The following is a 15,631-nucleotide window of genomic DNA, read 5'->3' as shown; positions in this document are numbered from 1 at the left end:
ATCCCCCGAGGCTTATTGATTGATCTATCAGCTAGCTGCGGAAACACTTGCTCCTAGATCAAGCAAAGCTTGGCTGAAATCATGAGTCCCAATCTGACAGTAAATGGTGGGACAACCGGGATGCTTGTACTCGGGCAGTGTTTTCTGCTCGATCACCGCGCTTACTTATTCTGTCAAGAATGTTGTCTTTTTGACATGGTGCTTTCTCTTGACCGTGCACAGATCCTTGATAACCTTAGCATAAACATGCATTTGCTTGATAACATGAAGCAAAGGAAGATTAATCTTCACTTGAATCAAGTGCTTTAGGATCTCACTTTGGTGTTCCGGCACTTTCCCAGTTGGATGCAGAGCTGGGGGAAAAGGTACATTTATCGAAACATTCGTTGGCTCACCTTTCTCAGGGAAAACTTCCTTACTACTCAAAGTGGTGGCACTTATTGATGGTTTATCCAAAATCTTACCACTACGAGTGATGACGACATTCACCTCCTTAATAGTTTGATTATTAGGACAAGAGGTCTGCACCATATGTTCGCCCTTTGGGTTTGACTGAGCTTGTGAAGGGAACTTACTACATTCCTGAACAGCCAAAGCTCTAGTCAGCTTCATGATCTGACTCTTTATTTCTTTACTTTCTTCCACCATTTGTGCCAACAGTGACTCAAACTTATGATTCGTCTTACTCTGCGCTTCCATGAAAGATTGCAAGGTGTTCTCAAGAGAACTCCTCAGCTATTGCGCATTGTATTGAGGTGCATAATACGCGTTTGGTGGTTGCAGCTGTGCTCAGCTCGACATTGTCCTCTTGATGGTTGCACTTGGTTGAAGTCTCTCCAACTGAAATTTGGATGGCTCCTCCAGCCATGATTGTATGTGTTAGAGAAAGGTTTGTTGTATGTCCCTAAGGCATTACATTGTTCATCATAAACCCCTCTCATTTCATTGTAAGCAAGGCAATCCATAGCTAGATGCTCCACCCCTCCACAAACAAAGCAAGGCTATTGTATCTCTGCCTTAGCAACCATGTGAATTCTTCTACCTTCTTTGGTTTTGAGGGTCTCAATTTGTTGTGTCAAAGACTCAATTTAAGCTTTGAGATTGTCCTCTTCCCTTAGTTGATAGATTCCAGCTGGTCGGGACTGATTAGTGATGTCAGTAGCACTTGGACCAGTCCATGTGTGGGCATTTTTAGCTAACTCGTTAAGATACTCAAAAGCCTCTGCGGGGTCCTTTTGGAGAAACTCACCCCTGCACATCATCTCCACAAAGTGGCGCTCTCGGATCGTGAGTCCTTTATAGAAATAACTGACAATGCGCCAACTCTCGTAACCATGGTGGGGACACTGATTTAACAGATCCTTAAACCGTTCCCAAACTTGATAGAGAGTTTCATTGTCCTTATGTGTAAAGGTCGAGATCTGTAGCTTCAGACCATTGGTCTTATGGTGCGGGAAATATTTGTTGAAAAATGCTATCATCATTTCTTCCCAAGTTCCAATAGACCTAGGTCGCAGAGAATACAACCAGCTTTTAGCCTTGTCCTTCAAAGAGAAAGGGAAAAATTTCAATCGCACAGAGTCCATGGCTTCAGCTCGGTTGTGAAAGGTGGCCACCACTTCTTCAAACTCCCTAATATGTATGTATTAATTTTCGCTTTCTAACCCATGAATGGTCGGCAAGAGTTGGATCATGCCCAGCTCGAAATCCAAATTCAGCATATTAGGGGGAAACATTATGCATGACGGTGTGGCCGTACGCGTATGGTGAAGATATCAATGTAAAATCATGCAATGCATTGGCCAACTAGTATGTGAGAAATCTGGGCATCACAACTAGGACGTTTGAGATACTTATTTAACATGATTGTCTTTGCTCATGTATTACTTTTTTCCCCCTATCTTTATTGGGTTTTCTCCCATGTCTTCATGTAAAAATCTTTCCTCTTATCTTTATATTGCTCTAAATTTTCTCCCAACTATTTGTTTATATTTTAAAATTCCCTTTTAAATAACAAAATACAAATATAAGAAAGAATTTATCGCATGAATATTGGTAGACTTTTTCTCATTTTATTTTCTATAACTCATTTATACACACACACACACACCCACACATTTATGAAGAATCATTGAAAAACAATTTCATTTTAATTTGCAATATTATTGTTATAGTTTAAAAGTTTGTCTTATTATTATAAACTTTTCCCCACTGATGTAAATACTTATATCTATCGCTGATCAATCCAATAAACATCATTTGATGTCTGTTTAATTAAGAACAAAACAAACTAATCAAGCCATCTAGCTAAACAGTTATCCACATGTTAATCACGAGTTGGAACTGGTAGCAGCCAGAACGTTTAATATTTATGTTTTATCTTCTTTAGCGATACGGAGAGAGAAAAAAATATATTGAAGAACAACTTGCTGTCTTTTATGAATTAATTGTCCGTAAAAAAGCCACTATAACTTCACATATATTTTTCTTTTTTTATGCACTACATACTTTATCTGGAGAGAAAAATACATAGAACAACAACTTGCTGTCTTTATGAATTTTTCCTTAAAAAAACCACTCGAGCTTCACATTTTTTGATGCACTACATACTTTATCTGCATATTTTATATAAAGTAATATGCATTATTGTCTGACTTCTCAATAATAATCCCAGCAAAACCGGCAAGAAAACAATTTAGTTAATTAACAGAGATTTCAAGATGGACAGTGGGGGAGGAAGACGACAAATAAATAAGAAATTGAAACCATATGCGACTGCATTCTATTTCTATTTCTATATATACATATATGTATACATACATACATACATATATATATATATATATATGTATTGTGTGTTCTAAAAAAAAGTATATATGTATCGTGTGTATGGCTCTTTCAGACTGATCTAGAAGAGAAAAGAACGTCTCATATTTGCACTGATCCATTTATTGCTTTTCTAGGCATGCTTTTAAAGTCTAAAGTAACGTAGTTGTCTCTTCGATTTTTCAAGCGATATACCATGATGGTTACAGCACAAAAATCCCACTAGCTTTAAAGTGAGATATTTTTTTTTTACTTTTTTCCGTCCCCAGAAGAGACTTACGATTATGATTTATGGCTTACGAGTAACCAAGGTAAAAGATAATGAGTGTCATAATACCACCATGTGCACACCTCATCCTTGGCATGAAAAGCGTACAACTACTTTTTAACGCACTAGAACATATATATTCAATATTTCCCCATGATATCAACCATTTTATCTATCTGTATCTTCATTGCATTAGCTGATATTCAACCATTTTATTAATCTATTTCTTTATTGCATTAGATGATGTTCAACCATTTCATTAATCTATACATCTTTATTATAATAGTTGAACCACGTGCGTACCAGGTAAGAAATAACTTTGTATATTTGATATTGGGTTAAAATACTTGGTCTCCTTAAAAGCCAAGTCCATTAATGGAGCAAGAGAAAAAAAAAAAAAATCAATCAAATAATCACATCGAAAAGAATTAAAAGTTATATAGGAGTTTTTTATTAAAAAAAAAGTTAATAGGATTCTATTTAAAATGAATTATTTTGATTAAAATAAAGAGAAAAAGAAAATATTTAAAAGAGCGATATTATAAAAAAAAAAAATATCTACCAACGAAAATTAGAGGAAAAAAATAAAAAAGACAATACGCAAAAAAAAGAAGAAGAAATAATGAAATAAAAAGCTGAAAAAAGAAATAAACAAAAAGAGAAAAGGTTATAAAAAAAGAAATAAGATTTTATAGGAGTTATTGACCCAAAAGAAAACTTAAGTTGAGATGTATATAAAAAGGAATTATTTTAATTAAAAAAGTGAAATAAAAAAGTATTTCAAAAAAATGATATGGTAAAAAAATAAACTGCCAAAGAATATTAAGAAAAAAATGACAATAGGCAAAAGAAAAAATAATAATAAAAAAAGATTACAAAAAGAAAAAAAAGGAATGACACAGAAAGCAATTTAGTAAGGCACATTTGAAGAAAATTATCTTAGCCATTGACAAAAAAAAAAAAGAATAAAAAATTATATAAGAACACATATGAAAGAAATTATTTTCATAAGAGTAAAGATAGGAAAGAAATATTTTTAAAAAGCACACGTAAAAATAGACTGTAAGAAACATTGGCAAAATAAAAAGAAAGAAAATAAAGTAGAAGCATGTCATGGGATAGTCCTTGAGAAGTGAATACTAACGAAGCATTAGCTCTTTTTATGTATGTTTGATTAAATTAGATTAGATGATCAAAGATATATAGAAGAGATGAAGTTGAGACGTCACCATAGATACAACATAGACAAAAACGGTCTTAGTGAATTTTATATATGTTAAGATAAGATAAGATTAGGTAATAATAGTTTTAAAATTTGCAATAAAAAAAACCTATTTAAAAACGAAATAACTGAGGAAAAAATATTTTACTGAGCTAATCATAAAAAAAAAAAGAATATAACAAGTAGTAGGCGAAATAACTGAGGAAAAAATATTTTACTGAGCTAATCATAAAAAAAAAAGAATATAACAAGTAGTAGGACACATTTGAAAAAAGTTATCTTAACTATTGAAAAAAATAAAAAAAAAGAATAAAACCTATATAAGAACCTTACATACGAAAGAAGTTATTTTCAAATTAGAAAAGAAATATTTTTAAATAGTATGCCATAAAAAATAGACTATAAAGAAAAATTAACAAAATAAAAAAACATTTAAAAATATTAAAAGAAATAAAAAAAGCAGGGAAAGCAAAAATAAAGGAAAAAATAAGGCTAAAATGGAAGGGGAAAAAAAGAGGCTGAAAAGGGGGGAATAGGGGAAAAACCAAAAAGAAGTTTCCATGTGGCTGCCTATGGAAAATGAATAATAATGAGGTTTTGCCTCTTTTATGTATGTTTAGATTAGATTAAATTAAGTTAGACTAGATTTATATTAGATATAGGGTGGTTCTACTTACACACATTTTTTTAATCTCCACATTTAGAACCATATTTGTAAAAGAGCTTATATAACTCAAAATGGTTTTAAAATTTTCTAATAAGCAATAGAATTGTAGAATAACGTTTATTATATCATATATTTAAATTCTGATACAAGTTTTAATGTCTATTCAAAAATATTTTTCTTTTTAATACCATAAAAAAGAACTTTTTAGTGAAGACATATTTTGTAACTTTAATCAGAAGTTATTTTGGAGAACCAACACACGACAAAGCATCTAACACTTAGTAGCTTTTGATCTCAGGAAGCCGAAAACAACTTTTATGAAGCTCAACTAAATAGGCCCAACAAACAGCACTAATGGACACTACTGACATTTAACACCACATACTAAAAGAGAGTGAGTTTCATCCATTCTTATTAAGCTCAATACCAAAAGTGTACCAAGAATTTCTTAAACAAAGTATCTTTTAAGAAACAATATAGAAAAAAAGGGTAAGAAAAGGTGTCATTAATCTATTAATTATTCCTGGTGCTACCCTAATCATTATCTATACTTTCATATTTTAAACTCCAGAAATATAATTAATTACAACATGTTTTAGATAATTATGAGCATAATTAAAAAACAGGAAGAAAAAAAAAAAAGAAAAAAACTATCCGCTACAAGTGTTTGATACATTTGGTGGGTTCAACATTGGAAGTAGAACCCCTATTAATGTCTTTTTCCCTTTGGACCTAATTGATCTTTTGGAATCATATTTTCTGACTATTTTTCTTCTTTATCCAATAAATTACACTATGTCATATCATTAAAAAGATTTAAAATGCTTTTCAACTGACTTTTATGTGTTTTCCCATCTAAAATGAATTAAATTATGTGAGACAATTTAGTTAGCTGGACAACATTTAAAATACTAAAACTTAGCCGAGGGATCTGAATCCGCTCTTATTTAAGCGTTCCCATGGGCATCACAACTTTGCCACACAGAAATCTCAGCCACCATTAATCATGGCAACCAATCAGCCTTTGCTTGAAACTTCCAAGTCTTCCCACTCCAAGATTCCTTATCTGCTTCTGATCTCCATTGCTGCCCTTGTAAGCACAGCTTTTTTTGCTATCCATTCCATCAAAACGACCTCGCTTAGTACTCCTCCAAACTTGCCACTACACAAAATCTGTGACCAATCGGTCGACAAAGAATCATGCTTGGCCATGGTCTCGGAAGCAGCCCGCCAATATTCGACCGTGGCCGATCATCATGATCTGCTCAAAGCCTTCCTAGAAAAAACCACACCTCGCATACAACAAGCTCTCAAGATGGCAAACGATGTCCGCCTTCGGATCAACAATCCGAGGGATCGAGCTACTCTCCTTGACTGTGCAGAGCTCATGGACATATCCAAAGATAGGGTTGTGGATTCCATATCAACTCTTTTCCTTCAAAAGCAAACGTCTCATTCCCATGAAGACGTGCATGCATGGCTTAGTAGCGTCTTGACGAACCACGTGACTTGTTTAGATGCCCTAGAGGACGGTTCATATGCCAAGAACTTGATGGATTCTCATCTAAATGAGTTAATATTAAGGGCTAGAACCTCCTTGGCCATTCTTGTTTCAGTTTTTCCGTCGAATTCCGAAGCGATTGAGACGTTGACCGATGATTTACCGACATGGGTTACCGCGGGAGATCGGAGGCTCTTGCAGGCTTCGGTGAAGGCTATCAAGGCCGATATTGTTGTTGCAGAGGACGGAAGCGGAAAGTACAAGACCGTGAAGGAAGCTGTGGCTGCAGTACCCGACAATAGCAAGACCAGGTTCACCATTTATGTGAAGAAGGGGACTTACAAGGAGAATGTCGAGATCGGAAAGAAGAAAAAGAATGTGATGCTTGTTGGGGATGGCATGGATTCCACTATCATCACCGGTAGTCTCAATGTTATTGATGGATCGACCACTTTCAATTCTGCAACCGTAGGTAATGATATCTTATGACTTAGTGCACATAATTAGTAAAGGCATGCAAGTTGTTCACAGTCAATTAGCTATATGATTAGTCTTATTTGACTTCTAGGACTATTAATTAAACTGTCCTTATATCCAAATTTGCAAGAAAATCTAACCGGATATCATCAAGTCACTAATAAAAAATCCACAAGTATAGTACATTACGGTGGGAAACGCTGAATTCTAAATAATATTTTAGATGGAGCTCACACGCTTTAAATGAGAAGACAAAATGTTCAAGGACAGCTCACCATGTCAGTAAACAACTCTCGTATGAGCTAACTGTTAGAAGAAAGTGTTAAATATATGAAGGAAGTCAACTGCTCAAAAATGATACAAAAGACAACATGAAGCCAACCATATTCGCAATCGTAGGCGAAGATACTTCTGAAAGCGTTTACGAAGTCGAGACGACACAAAAAATGAGATTCGCAAGATTTGCTCGAAGATTTGCTATTTATAAACTAAATATATGAAATTTAAATAAGAAAACTATCCTGATGGATTATAATCTCTATCTTTTGGGAAACTATCTCAAAAGATAAGAAAAACAACCCAAATTCAAATAGGAAAAGTTTATGAGCGGTAACTTAAGTTATAAATAAGGGATCATGAGTCATAAAATCTCTAAGTCTCATTTTGAGCATTAGTGCGTAGATTCTCTTTCAAAATAGTGAATTTTCTCATCCTCATAATAAACGTAGCTCTCAAATTAATGGTGAACCACTATAATTCTCATATGTTCTTATTGTTTAATTATTTTTAATTGTATTCTGGTTCATTTAATTTGTATTAACTTTAAAAAAAATTATTATTATTCTGTTATCACCGTCAACAATATATATACACACTTTTAGCATAATTTTCAACAGTGCAGGAGAAAGAGAATTAATATAAAATTTTTGAAGTTGACAACATTGACTATGTATGTTACACATCTTGTCAAGAGTGGTTGGAGAAAAATAACGTTCTAGACATATGTAATACATAAAAAATATAAAACATTATCACTCACATGTCCAGTGTCTGTTGGTTAAGGTAAATAATATCTAATCGCTTATTATAATTAAATTATTATTATAATCTACCGCTGCAGCTGCTGTCGGCGATGGATTCATAGCCCAAGACATATGGTTCCAAAACACGGCGGGCCCACAAAAGCACCAAGCCGTAGCTCTCCGAGTCGGCGCCGATCAGTCTGTCATAAACCGGTGTCGTATTGACGCTTACCAAGACACTCTCTACGCCCACTCCAACCGCCAATTCTACAGAGATTCCACCGTCACCGGCACCGTCGACTTCATCTTCGGAAACGCCGCCGTCGTGTTCCAGAACTGCAAGCTCGTTGCCCGGAAGGGCATGAGTGGGCAGAAAAACATGGTCACGGCCCAAGGCCGAACCGACCCAAACCAAAACACCGGCACTTCGATCCAGAAATGTGAAATCTCCGCCAGCTCAGATCTCGAGCCCGTTAAGGCCTCGTACAAGTCGTATTTGGGCCGTCCGTGGAAGGAGTACTCAAGAACTGTCGTCATGCAGTCTACCATTGGTGACCTTATTGATCCAGCTGGTTGGGCTGAGTGGGACAAGGATTTTGCACTGAAGACGCTGTACTATGGGGAATACGCGAATCAAGGCCCGGGTGCGGGAACTAGCAAGAGGGTGAATTGGGCCGGTTATCATGTAATTACCAGCCCATCAGAGGCCCAAAAGTTCACAGTGGCGGAGCTCATCCAAGGCGGTTATTGGTTGAAGAATTCTGGGGTGGCTTACACGGAGGGGTTGTGAATGTAATTTTCTGGAAATGGCTTTGCGTGGTTTCGTGTATTTCTTCTTTGTTTCAATAAGCGAAATCTTGTATAATATTCCTGTTTTACCCTTTCTCTGTGTCAAATGTTGGAAGGTCGCCAATATCAAGTGTTTGATGGGTTTACTTTATGGTCTTTATGTGGAGAGGAGTTGGATGATTTCATATATTATAACTAGCCATGACGTGTAACACCAATGATGAGTAATATTAGTACTATGTGACTTTTAATGCAATTGCAATCTCATATGTTCAGCATGCGTCAATCACGTATAACTGTGTTGGAACATTTCTAGCATATGTTATATAATTGGGCCCTCCAAGAAATTCCACATTATACCCCTTATCAATAATGTTACTATGTGGCTTTTGAACCAATTACTTGATCATCATAACAAATCCGTTACAATATGTCAATTCTGCAGGATCTATGCACCGTTTTCTCAAAAAGTTCCGGACATAAATTATGATAAGTTTGCTAGTTCTTACAATTTGGACATGACCTCAAGGGATATGCACCTAAAAAAATTATGACGGAACAAAATAAATATGATACCCAGCATCATTATATTGCTAAGAAGATTATAATGGGTAGTTCTATTCACACATCATTTTTTACTCTTTACATCCTTTTTAAACTTTAATTTATTATGACAAAAAGACCCTCACATAAAATGATAAAAAAAAAAAAACAAGTATCATAACTTAAGTACATGATCAAATTTTATCATAAGAAAAAAAGCTAATTACATTTTTTTTTCTTTCAGCACACCTCGCATATTATTATCTCTAATTTCATGTTTTTTTTACTAATCATTTTTTTTTAAACGATGATCATTTCATTTTGATCTTTTAGTTTTATAACGTTGCATTATTTTTCTTCTTTTTTTTATGTTTCATTCTCTCTCTATATATATTTTTTGTTTATACTCTTTTCGAATTCATTTTTTTTTTCTTGTTTTGTCTTTTTTTTTTTTTTTAACAATACCTCAATAGATATCAAAATTATTTTATCATTATGCTTATATTTATGTCTTTTATTTTTCTAAACAAATGCAATTTATGTATGAGAAAAGACTTCATGCCCAAAACTTCAATGAAAAAAAATAGAGACAAAAAATAATAATATTAAAAATAGTAAAATTAAAATAAAATGGAGGGTGCAGAAAGAAAAATAAAATGTTTAAGAATTAATAATCTTATGAAAATAGTTAGGGGTAATCTTGAAATATAAGGAGTGTGTAAAAAATAAAATTTTCTTTCAAAATTAAATGGGGTGTGTATAGAGTGTAAAAAGGGGAGTGTGAATAGAATCATGTTATGATAGGTTACTCTAATATTTACTTATCAATGGATATCATTATTTTAGCAGTAAGATATTAATTCAACGGTTATAATAAATTAGATAGTTGATTAAAAAAAATTTATGACAATTAATGATATTAAATTTTTATCACTCGTGTCATTAAATTTTTATATTTGATGGTACATATCAATAGAAACGTAACTATTCAAAACTCGTCTCATTACATTATATATATATATATATATTCATATACACATATTTATGTATGTGTTTTTATATATTGTTATTGTAATGGATAGTATTGACTCAATGTGAAGGATCTTTCTGTTTTCACTATTATATATATAGAATTCTTTAATTACTTATATTCCCGAATAGTTCATATAAATTATGATAAGCTTAAAGCGTATTTGTTTCATAATCATAATTATTGTCCTAAACGTATTACGGCCATTTATAATCCAAACTATAAACTTTATTTATCTTCACACATTCATATATATATATATATATATAATGTGAAACAATCATATCAGCACTTACAAAATTAGCAATGCAATTGAGATATTCTTTTAACCAAAAACGATCTTCATTAAGCAAAAGAGAATACTTGGCTAATGTGTGGACAGCCTTATTACTACAACGAAAAATGTGACCATAAAAATCACTATTTACTTCAGTCATCAAGATCTTGATATCGACTAAAATCGTAAACTCCGCAACATGAGAACAGAGGTCATTCACCGCGCGAACTGCATTAATAGAATCACATTCAACTAGGGAAACCGAAGTCCACTGTCCTTAGCAAATAAAAGCCCCTCACGTATAGCTAAACATTCAGCAACAAAAGGGGAGTGCAAACTTGGTTTTTTCTTTTTCTGAAAAAGCTCCAAGAACAAAACCTATAGAGTCTCTTATTAAACCTCCAACACCAATGAAATTAGTGTTAGCTGTAACTGATGCATCAACATTTAATTTGAGAGCGTCTCCATCTGGGGCCTGCCATCTCAGAACTGTCGAGACTAGCTGATCTACTAGGTCTCGTACTTCAAGAGTGTGTGAAGGAGGCAAGATTTTATTCCCATAGGTGAAAGCATTCGTATCCTTTCGCACGAACCAAAGGACCATAACAAACAATTCAAACTCCTCTCGCTGCATCGTTTTGAAAAATGCGACTAAAAGATAATCAATTTTATCACCTGGGAAAGCAAGGAGACAAGACCAAAAGGTACTACAACTCCAAATTCTCATTGCAGCATCGCACGAAATTAAAGCATGAAAACTCATCTCCTTCCCGCTAAAATAGCGACGACAGCCTTCTCCACAATTGATTCCCCGCTTTGCAAGACTTGACCAGGAAGGCAAAATATCATGAAAAACTCTCCAAACAAAGAGTTTCACTTTGTGGGGAATTTTTAAGAGCCAGAGGAAATTCCACCATTTACGGTCAGCACTCCCCGTAGACGAAGCCACCTAGTTCTTATCCGCCAAAGCTCTATAATAGCCTGACTTGATAGTGTAACGACCCTTCTTGTCATAGTGCCAAACAAGGGAATCTGGACAACTGAACATACCAATTGGAATACTCTGAATATGATCAACATCAGTTGCGAGAAAGTGAAACTGCAGCAACTCGGTATTCCAATCTAGTGAACCTCCTGAATCAGCATATAACAAATCAGAAACATACCAATGACGATTGATCTCCGTAGCGCTTCTTATGGGTTGAAATAACTCAGGTCAAGGCAGCCAAGGATCACCAAAAATACGAATCGAAGACCCATCCCTGACACTCCAACGAAGGCCCTTTGATAACAGCTCTCGACCCTACAGGAAACTCCGCCAAATATACGAGGGATTATTTCCTAAACAGGCCTGCAAAAAATTATTAGTCGGAAAATAATGAGCTTTGAGAACTTTTGATAGCAGAGAATTAGGATTTTGAAGGATCCGCCAACATTCTTTAGCAAGCATTGCTTAATTGAAAATCTCCAAGTCTCGAAAGCCAAGTCACCCCTCCAATTTTGATCTACACAACTTCTTCCACGACTACCAATGGATCTTCCTTTGAGAATCATCTCCTCCTCACCAAAACTGTGCAATTATATGATGGAGATCCTCACAGAGCCCAGTCGGTTGGCGAAAGACATTCATCGTATAGGTGGGAATGGCCAGCGCGATCGCTTTGATCAAAACTTCCCGCCCTCCATTCGACGACAGTATCCCTTTCCATTGTTGCAACTTTTTCCCCACACGCTCTTTGATCAACCGGAAAGTTTGTTTTTTTTTTTTTTTTTTTTCCCCACCAATGTGGGCAAGCCTAAATACCGGTCATGAGCAAGGGCTGCATTTAAACCTAAAACATCTTGGATAGCATTTCTCTCCTCTTCAGAAACATTCGGGCTGCAAGTTATAGAAGATTTCTGGAAGTTTATACTTTGACTAGACGCCAGTTCATACCATCTTAAAATCTTCTTCACCTTTGCACACTCAACTACATCAACTTTGTAAATACTAGACTGTCATCCGCAAAGAAAAGATGACTGATTCTCGGCCCATTTCTTGAACAAGCGAAACCCGAAAGCACCTTATCTCAGCAGATTCTCAGCGCGTACTCGATGTCAAACCGACTCAGCTCCACTGACCATTTTAAAAGTCGATTAGATGTCTCAGGCTTCAGCAGTACCTGTCTCAAAGGATGATTTATTAGTACTTTTATAGTATGCACTTGTAAATAATGACGGAGTTTTCTCAACGTCACCATCAAAACGAGAGCTAATTTTTTCATTTCTAGATACCTGGTGTTGGCGTCCAAGAGACACTTACTTATATAGTAAACAGATAGCCATGCTTTCCCATTTTCTCTAACCAGTACCGAACTTACCACATGCTCTAAGATGGAGAGATAGAGGCTTTGCTTTTCCTGTAGAATTGGTTTAGAAAGAATTGGAGGCTTTCCTAAGTGTTTCTTTAGTTTTCGAAATGCCTCCTCACATTGTGGAGTCGACTTAAAACGTTTATTTTCCCTAATTGTACCAAAGAAGGGAATGCATTTATCCGTGACTTTAGATATAAACCTGTTCAGGTGGCGACACATCTAGTCAGCTTATACACCTCCTTTGATTTTGTAAGGAAATCCATATCCTGCACAACCTTTATCTTTTCTAGGTTCGCCTCTATACCCCTATTACTAAACATGAATTTCAAGAACTTTCGAGAACTGACCCCAAAGGTTGTTGGTTTTCGAATCGAATTCGGGTGCGGAAGCGTGAAAATATGGATCGGGCCCGAACAAAAATTTTCATAAAATTTTTGTGAATGCTACAGAATATATTAATTTACAACAAATAAATGAATCTAATTAATTTAGTATAAGAATTATATCTTGCTAACAATTAGGAAGATAACTTGAATTCTTTGACCAACAAACGATCTAAGTTTCAAGCTCTCTTAGAATACCCAAATCTTCAACGTCTACTCTTTGAAACTTACAAGACTTAGAGTGTGGGCTCTAGGGTAGAACTATTATTTATGATCACTCGCTAATTTTTCTTTCTTCACTATCAACGCATGTATGTGAAGAAACTTAGAATTGGAAGAACTTTTCTTCTCTTTTTATTTTTCAATAAATTCGGTCAACACTAGGGAATTGGGAGATCCAAATCTTCTTCTCCAATTTCTATTACCCCTATTTATAGAGAATTGGGATAACCTTTTTGCTTGTAGACAATGCAAAAGGAAATTATAACTACTATATTTTTAATCTCATTAAAAATACAATTTTCCTTTTAATTTTAAAAACAAAATTTCCTTCCCTTTTACTATAGGGTCGCTAGCCAACATTAAGAAAGGAAAAAGAAAATTCCTCCTTAATCCAGTTTCTAATTTTAGATTAAATTAAATTAAATTCTAAATAAAGTAACATCTTACTTTCATTTTTAAATTTAATTGAAAAACTTGTCGAACAAGTAAACCAGATTACTTAGTGAGCAAACAACTAAATCCCGGTGAGATTTTTCCCAATGTCACACGTCCCATGTGGTCCCACCACAGTGTGTGACAAAATAATTAAATAATCACATTATTTAATATATAATTAATTCTCAATTAATTATTCACGAGTGAAATAAAATCTTGATAATTTATCTTGTATTGCAAATATTATAAGGATGACGAAGGGACTCATGGACCTATAATTTTGAGCTCCAATAAAATTAATAAATTAATTTTATTAATTCTAAAAGTTACTCCACTAAAAACTTATAATTGCACTCTCAAAATTATAGATATAATTTACTTCTAAGAGCTTGAAGTATCCATTTGATATAATTACTACATATAGATCGTTCCTCCATAAATAATTCATAATTAAAGTTAGATGAAATCTGTTAACCTCTCTAATTACATATTTATCCTTCAGTACCATTGATTCTCTAATGGATAGTGATTCATAAAACACATTCATGAATCGGAGCTCCTACTAATCTAAGTACCAAATCAGCCTCAAGAAAATTATTTATCTGCTTTTCTCTTAAGAATGAATGGATTCCATCTTGTAATTTTAACATTCCCAGCTACCTATTTCTCCATGTCTCTAAAGATACAAGGATAAGATCTAATTGTGTCGAGATTTTTACCGAGTAAATCAAAGACACGTATCCATAAATAGGAGTATGCTAACGACTCAGGATTAAGATTATTCTATATATGACCATCAATAGACTCAATTAGAATTTCTATATTTAACGAAAATTATTAAAAATTCATATTATGTCTGTGTCCCAATCCTACATAATCTCATTATGTAAAATACACTCACTTCGATATCTTGACATACCAACGATTGGATAAGATCGTTCCATTCAGAATAAGAATGATATGTATAAATAATGTGATCAATGAAAGATTCTAAACTTTAATCGATAACCATTATAGACTTTATGTTTTGATTATTATCCTTAAATATTATCTTCTAGTATATAATACTTATATATCATATTTAAGGTTACATAAATAATTGTGAAATTTTCAATGATATTCATAAAGTATTCAATAATACATGCACATAAATAATGAAATTTTTATTTTATTAATTAAATAATAAAATTCTTTAATTACATCTCATGCTTTCAGGACATCATTCTCAACAAAAGTACATTTCAAAAGATTCAGTTTTATGTGATATTTTCTTAGAATATCGAACTCCTTAATATGTTTGACACTTATTTTCAACAGCCGACTCTTAAAAGAATTATTTACTAACGTAATAACTATGACTGAGTTATTCTTAATTATTTAATACTCTTATTTAAAACATATAAATCCTATACAAAATTTAATTTAAGATTCTGTGTTTTACCTTATAATAACAACATTTAGCAAAGACTCCTCCTCTGTAATCGACAGTGAACGCCACCGACCGACAATATCCTCCATAACTACAAAACATCAACGAACTCTCGCTCCAAAAAAAAAAAAAAAAAAGCAACAGAGAACATAGAATAATGACAAAAACTACACTCTCATAGGACCC

General features: G+C 33.9%; 1 protein-coding gene and 1 non-coding gene across 2 annotated transcripts; both read left to right on the top strand.

The window, feature by feature from the left end:
• The first annotated feature begins 1,329 nt into the window (after positions 1-1,329).
• On the top strand, positions 1,330-1,436 carry LOC112092523. Its single transcript, XR_002902626.1, has one exon. It is a non-coding gene; the product is annotated as a small nucleolar RNA R71 (small nucleolar RNA).
• Positions 1,437-5,921: 4,485 nt separating this feature from the next.
• On the top strand, positions 5,922-9,028 carry LOC21396087 (pectinesterase/pectinesterase inhibitor). Its single transcript, XM_010103169.2, has 2 exons — positions 5,922-6,956; positions 8,082-9,028. Exons 1-2 carry the CDS (start codon positions 5,990-5,992, stop codon positions 8,771-8,773), a joined length of 1,659 nt encoding a protein of 552 aa, XP_010101471.1. The 5' UTR covers positions 5,922-5,989; the 3' UTR covers positions 8,774-9,028.
• Positions 9,029-15,631: the final 6,603 nt, after the last annotated feature.

This window comes from Morus notabilis, unplaced genomic scaffold, assembly GCF_000414095.1.
Source record: "Morus notabilis unplaced genomic scaffold, ASM41409v2 Scaffold637, whole genome shotgun sequence".
Lineage (NCBI taxonomy): Eukaryota > Viridiplantae > Streptophyta > Magnoliopsida > Rosales > Moraceae > Morus > Morus notabilis.
Note: the sequence above shows the minus strand (reverse complement) of the source record. Positions and strands in the feature narration are given on the sequence as shown.